Source organism: Babylonia areolata, chromosome 16 (genome assembly GCF_041734735.1).
Source record: "Babylonia areolata isolate BAREFJ2019XMU chromosome 16, ASM4173473v1, whole genome shotgun sequence".
NCBI lineage: Eukaryota > Metazoa > Mollusca > Gastropoda > Neogastropoda > Buccinidae > Babylonia > Babylonia areolata.
The window spans coordinates 22535007-22542506 of NC_134891.1; the positions used below are offsets into that span (position 1 = coordinate 22535007).

At 40.7% G+C, this 7500-nt stretch overlaps 1 protein-coding gene across 1 annotated transcript in view; it reads left to right on the plus strand.

The window, feature by feature from the left end:
* Positions 1–7500, plus strand: part of LOC143291010 (uncharacterized) — a 35593-nt gene that overhangs the window by 26299 nt on the left and 1794 nt on the right. The window contains exons 2-3 of the mRNA XM_076600597.1: positions 478–569; positions 4909–4967. Of these exons, the coding sequence (XP_076456712.1) occupies positions 478–569; positions 4909–4967 (151 nt within the window). The remainder of the gene's footprint in view (positions 1–477; positions 570–4908; positions 4968–7500) is intronic.

The following is a 7500-nucleotide window of genomic DNA, read 5'->3' on the forward strand; positions in this document are numbered from 1 at the left end:
GGAAAAAAAAAAAGAAAGAAAGAAAATCTGGAATGTTACGACAAAGATTGCGTTGAAAGGACAGACAGTCGGAATACCCCCCCCCCCCCCCCCCCCCCCCGCCGCCCCCCCCACGTCCCCCCCAAAAAGAAAAAAGAAACTGTCTGGAATATAACGACAAAGAATACAAAAAAAAAAAAAAAAGGAAAAAAAGAAACAATCGGGAATGGAACGACACAGATTGCGTTAAAAGGACAGACAATCGAAATACAAAACAAAAAAAAAACAAAAAAAAAAACAAAACAAAAAACAACAACAACAACAACAACAACAACAACAAAAAAGAAGAGAGAGAACGGTTTGGAATGTAAAGACAAATATTGCGTTGGAGGGCCACGACAAAACTGCTTTGAAAGTTCAGACAAACAGACAATCGGTATACCAATTACAAAACAGTTTGGAAGGAAAGGCTACAACAAAACTGTGTTGAATATTCAGACAAACAGGAAATCGGTATACCAATTTCAAAACAGTTTGGAAGGAAAGGCTACAACAAAACTGTGTTGAATATTCAGACAAACAGGAAATCGGTATACCAATTTCAAAACAGTTTGGAAGGAAAGGCTGCACCTAAACTGTGTTGAAAGTGGAGACAGACAATCGGTATACTAAATACAAAACAGTTTGAAAGGAAAGGCTACAACAAAACTGCTTTGAAAGGGCAGATAAAAGAAAAACAGACAATCAGGATAGCCCCCCCCCCCTCCCCAATAAAAGACTGTTGGAAAGCTGCGACAGACAAAACTGCTTTGAAAGTTCAGACAAACAATCGGTATACCAAATACAAAACAGTTTGGAAAGCTGCGATAAAACTGCTTTGAAAGAATAGACAAACAGACAATCGGTATACCAATTACAAAACAGTTTCTAAGGAAAGGCTACAACAAAACTGTGTTGAATATTCAGACAAACAGGAAATCGGAATACCAAATACAAAACAGTCTGAAAGGAAAGGCTGCGACAAAACTGCTTTGAAAGGGGAGATAAAAGATAAACAGACAATCAGGATACCCCCCCCCACCCCCTGCACTCCCCTCCCCCCAAACAAAAAGACTGTTGGAAGGCTACGACTTCCAAAACTGAGTTGAAAGGACAGGTAAACAGACAATCGGTAAAAAAAAAAAAAAGAAAAAAAAGAAAAGAAAAAAAAGAGGATGCTACAGCAAAAGATTTCTATTGAATGGATAGACAAAAAAGAAAAAAAAAAAGAAAGAAAAAAAAGAAGAAGAGGAGAATGCTACAGCAAAAGATTTCTATTGAGTAGACAGACGAAAAAAAGAAAAAAAAAAAAAAAGAGGGTATGCTACAGCAAAAGATTTCTATTGAGTGGACAGACAAAAAAAAACAAAAAGAAAGAAAAAAGAAAGAAAGAAAGGGGAAAAAATAGTAGAGGAGGATGCTACAGCAAAAGATTTCTATTGAGTGGACAGAAAAAAAAGAAAAAGAAAAAAAGGAAAGAAAAAAAAGAAAGAAAAAGAAAGAAAAAAAAGAAAGAAAAAAGAAAGAAAAGAAGAGGAGAATGCTACAGCAAAAGATTTCTATTGATTGGACAGACAAAAAAGAAAAAGAAAAAAGGAAAGAAAAAAAAGAAAAAAAAAGAAAGAAAAAAAAAGAAAGAAAAAAAAAAAAAGAAAAGAAGAGGAGGATGCTACAGCAAAAGATTTCTATTGAGTGGACAGAAAAAAACAAAAAAAAAAAAAAAACAAAAGAGAGAGAGAGAGAGAAAGAAAAGAAAAAAAGAAAAGAAAAAAAGAAGTCGGGGATACTCCAACAAAGACTGTCTTGACAGACAAGACAATCAGTATACCTCCACTCCCCTACCACCACCACCCCCAACCCCTCCCCCCCCTCCCCCCCCGTCCCCCCACCACCACCACCACCCCCCGCAAAAAGAAGGAAACAGTTGGGAATGTTACGACGAAAGAAACGAAAGATCGGGTTGGAGGGACAGCATCCACAATCGACAACACCAGGTCGCCTGTTCTTTGAAACCCTCCACCACTGACGGCCTTTGAGGGGATCTAATCTATCATACGATGCTGTTTTGTTTGCATTGTCCTTTCCTTTCCCATGAGATTTGTCAGAGGTCTGGGATCTATCTTTGCGTGTGTATGTTGTGCTGTATATCTACATATACTGATACACACACACGCGCATATATATATATATATATATATATATATATATACATACATGTGTGTGTGTGTGTGTGTGTTGTGTGATCTCTCTCTCTCTCTCTGTGTTGTGTGCGTGTTGTGTGTGTGCGTGTTGTGTGTGTTTGTGTGTGTGTGTGTTGTGTGATATCTGTGTGTGTGTGTGTGTGTGAGTGTGTTGCGTGTGTGTGTGTGTGTGTTTGTGTTTGTGTGTGTGTGTGTGTGTGTGTGTGTGTGTGTGTGTGTGTGTGGTGTGTGTGTGTGTGTGTGTGTGTGCTTGTGAGTGAATGAATGAGTGCGCATACGCGTGTTTTCGTCCTAGTGAGTGCCAATGATGAGAAAATGGGCATGTTCAAAGACAGGATTAGATAAACAGTGTAATCTATAGCCTGGGAATGCTGAAATAGAACATCGATCAACAAGCAAATTAGAAGCGAAAAAACAACAACAAAAAACCCCAACAAAACAAAACAAAACAAAAAAAAAAAAAACAAACAAACAAACAAAACCAATGGCATTGTACCTGTGTCTAAGTCACTCTTTGGAAACGTTCCATTGGAACTGTGTAACAGGGCTCCAGCAATTCAATGAGAGAGTGAGCTGAATCGGTAGCGTAAGCATCACTGACTTGAAGTTGTACCTTGTGTAATGGAGAGAGTTACCACTATTTACTATTTGTTAATCATTTTCATCTCCTCACCTCATTAATTTCCAGTTGAAAAACCACCGAGGCAACCATGTGTTTGTTCTGTATTGTCCATGTGTTCTGTGCGGCTTGTTCAGGATTAATTAAAGAGGTTATGCTAGTTCTTGAATAAAAGCTAATTTGTGTTTGCACATTTTCTTCTGTCTTTGCTGCTGTGTGCACATGTCAAATGATCGGTATAAGGACAGGCCCGGCGCGCTTCCTTTTACGAGGAAGTGTCTGGCTTTGTTCCAATATACCCTTTTTATTTACCTGTGTGCTAGCTGAATCGGTAGCGTAAGCATCACTGACTTAGAAGTTGTGTACCTTGTGTAATGGAGAGAGCTACCACTCTTTACTATTTGATACTGATACTGATTTCTTTGCTGGCTCCTTCAGTTCTTGCACAGAACACCATGTGCAAAGGCCAGCGGGTGCATTCTCTTTCATTCGGTCAGTATCCCACCAAAACGGAGTATGGCTGCCTACATGGCGGGGTAAAAAAAAAAAAAAGGGGGGGTGGGGGGGGGGTCATACACGTAAAAGCCCACTCGTGCACATACGAGCTAACGAGGGAGTTGCAGGCCACGAACAAAGAAGAAGAAGTTCGGTCAGCGGTTTTTTTTTTTTTTTTTTTTTTTTTTCTAGGACACTCTTCAGGTTTGAGTTTCTGCGTTCAACAGCAACGATAGTAAGGGTTTTCTACCACGAGTTTGTTTCATCTCTTTGTTTTCTTCGTTCGTGGGCTGCAACTCCTACGTTCACTCGTATGTTACACGAGTGGGCTTTTTACGTGTATGACCGTTTTTACCCCGCCATGTAGGCAGCCACACTCCGTTTTCGGGGGTGTGCATTTTGGGTATGTTCTTGTTTCCATAACTCACCGAACGCTGACACGGATTACAGGATATTTAACGTGTGTATTTGATCTTTCTGCTTGCATATATACACACAAAGGGGGTTCAGGCACAAAGAGGTTTGCACATCATGTTGAGCTGGGAGATGGGAAAAAAAAATCCCCACCCTTTACCCACCAGGCGCCGTTAACGAGATTCGAACCCAGGACCGACCCTCAGATTTAACTTTCTCCACACGAACGGCGAAAGAGACGACGTTAACAGCGTTTCACCCAAGTTACCATCATCAAAATATTGCAAGCGGAAGGCTCTTATACTGAAGAGGTGAATGTTGACAAAGAATGCCACAATTCTGACGACGGAAGCTAAAGGTTAGGTCATTCAGACACCCACTGGACATCCGAAGGGTCTGTGTAGAGGAGAAGAGAGGACTGGCCGTACTGAGTGAGTTAAAGTCCAACGCTTTAATCAACCACTCGGCTATTGCGCGCGCCCCGTCTGTTTCTGTTCCTCAAGACACTGGGCCTTCCTTCTGCCCCCAACCACACGTCGATCTAGGTTGAAGCTGGTGGTCCAGAGTTATTTATTTTGTCTTATTTCCTTTCATTCGTCGCGCTTCGACGGTTTTTAAAGACGGGCGCAATAGCCGAATGGTTAAAGCGTTGGACTTTCAATCTGAGGGTCCCGGGTTCAAATCACGGTAACGGCGCCTTTGTGGGTGAAGGGTGGATGTTTTTCCGATCTCCCAGGTCAACATATGTGCAGACCTGCTAGTGCCTGAACCCCCTGCGTGTGTATATGCAAGCAGAAGATCAAATATGCACGTTAAAGATCCTGTAATCCATGTCAGCGTTCGGTGAGTTATGGAAACAAGAACATACCCAGCATGCACACCCCCGAAAACGGAGTATGGCTGCCTACATGGCGGGGTAAAAACGGTCATACACGTAAAAGCCCACTCGTGTGCATACGAGTGAACGCAGAAGAAGAAGAAGACGGTTTAAAAAAAAAAAAAAAAAAAAACGTGATGGGAGTATAGGAGGCAGTCCACATCGCCGCCAGGAACCCCACCCTCAACCGTGACCGGGGCCGACACAACCTGCTTTCGGTGTACCCCTCACACGTCAAGTCACATTGTCGTGAGTTCGCTCACGGCGATGCGCACAGCTGCTAGTTCTCTACCCAGCAGTTGCGCTGCTGAAGAAACCGGCCGGATGGACGAAAGCTCCGCAAGTGAGTAGGCTTCTTTTTTGACTGAGAGATCGGTTTAACTTGGTAGTCATTATAACGTGATTTGTTATTGTCTGTCTCTTTTGCTTCGAAGATGCGTTTTTGTCATTAATTGTTTTACCTAAGTCATAGTTCCCACACGATTTATACAAATTATTGTGAAGAATAAAATTATTATGAGCGTGGATACTAGAGATGAGTTCACGTGCTTTTGATTAATTAAATGTCATTTTAAAACTTTTTTTTTTCTTTTTTTTTCTTTTATTATTATTATTTTTTTATTTGAGGAGTGTTATATTATGGAGGAAATATTGATGATGTATTATTAATTACTTGAATTTGTTGTTGTTGTTGTTGAATTCAGACGGGAGTTAAATTTGTGTGTCGCAATCTACACAGGCAATTATTGTTTGTTTTTTTTTTGCGCTTTTTTTTCTACTTTTTATCCCGGGTGATGGGGGTGGGGGGCGGGGGGGGGGGGGGGGGGGGGGGGGGGGGGGGGGGGGGGGAGAGAAGGAAGGGGTATTATCAGTCGTCCTCTTACCATTCACATGTAAAAGATAATTATCTTTATTGAATATTTCAGGTTTACGGGACGCATCCAACTAGACGCCATTGCTTCAGATTCTTAGCCAGTTCGTAGTGTTAAAAAAAAAAAAAAAAGGAAGAAAGAAGAAAACAAAACGAAAGAAAAAGAGAGAGAAAGGAACACCTGCTGTGTATAAAAACGGTGATTTGTGTACAATTCAACAAAAGGAAGGGAGATAATTGTTAACCTATTTTCGACGGCGTCTCAACGGCGGGTTGTGCGGAAAGATGCAGTCAACCAATGCTAAAATGTGCCATATCAATGAAGTTTTAAGATCTTTCACTTTTTTCTGGAAAATTCGTAAATTATTCTACACATTTTCACAAGAAAGTAAAAATTGTTGAAACTTTATTTACCAGTAACACACACACACACACACACACACACACACATGTACATATATATATATATATAATCTACACACACATACACACATATCATATATTTGTATTTCTCTGTTTATCACAACAGATTTCTCTGTGTGAAATTCGGGCTGCTCTCCCCAGGAAGAGCGCGTCGCTACACTACAGCGCCACCCGTTTTGTTTGTTTATTTATTTGTATTATTTTCCTGTGTGCAGTTTTATTTGTTTTTCCTATCGAAGTGGATTTTATTACAGAATTTTGCCAGGAACAACCCTTTTGTTGCCGTGGGTTCTTTTACGTGCGCTAAGTGCATGCTGCAGACGGGACGGGACGAGGTTGCCTCGGACACAGAAGGCATTGTACGTTAATTTCAATGCACAATTCTTTTTTTCTTTCTCTCTCTCTCTCTCTCTCTCTCTCTCTCTCTCTCTCTCTCTAACATTGGACAAGTAAGTGAGTGGTTTCTTTTCCACAAATATGTTGTGTGTGTGTGTGTGTGTGTGTGTGTGTGTGCACTTGCGTGCGTGCGTTCGCACGCATGTGTGTGTGGTCATTTTTTTTTTTTTTTTAATATGCTTTATAAATACTATTTTTCCTTTCCTGACTATTCATTTAACCAGAAAGTAGAAGAAAAAACAACCAAACCCTTCATCTGTAAGTACTCGCTTGCTGGGGTGCTTGATAACAAAACAAAACAAAATCATGATCATGTTAACCCTTTCACCGCCAGTCAAGTTAGAGTGCAAAAAAAAAATCCCTTGTGCTACAAACACAGAAAAAGATGGTGTTTAAGAATAGCTGGAGATTCTCCCTGTGATGTGTAGAAAATATGGCCTATCCTACCACCGACCATTAAGAGCAGTAGGCTCATCGATAACAGACCTATGATCTGGTCACCTTTCAGTGACATGTGTCCTCTGCCGATCTTGTGCATAAATGCGAGTTTAGCGGTGAAAGGGTTAATGTTGGTGATTTAGAAATGTTTTGCACAAAGTGTTTTAATCAAGTATTGCAGGTATGTTGCTTCATAGCATGACGGATGAGGACAGGTGCAGGAGTGATGTTTGGCTCACAGATACATGTAGCATTCCTGGCATGATTATTTGGTTTGATGAAAAGCATTTGTTTTCCATCAACATATATGAGATGTTATTTTTTCTGTTTGTATGTATATGGATGTTTTAAAACACACACACACACACACACACACACACACACACACACACACATATATATATATATATATATATATATATATACATAGAAAATCTGTAAAATCCATCTACATTGTATCCTATTTCCTAAGGGAAATCTGAGACTGTTTCCATGAATACGAATACATCAAACTGTATAATTCTTGTGAGCACAAAGGAACGTCCATATGAACTTTGCTTCTCTGTCCAATTCATCGTTATCGACGGGCGCAATAGCCAAATGGTTAAAGCGTTGGACTTTCAATCTGAGGGTCCCGGGGTCCGAATCTCGGTGGCGCCTGGTGGGTAAAGGGTGGATATTTTTTTCCGATCTGCCAGGTCAACGTATGTGCACACCTGCCAGTACCTGAACCCCCTTCGTGTGTATA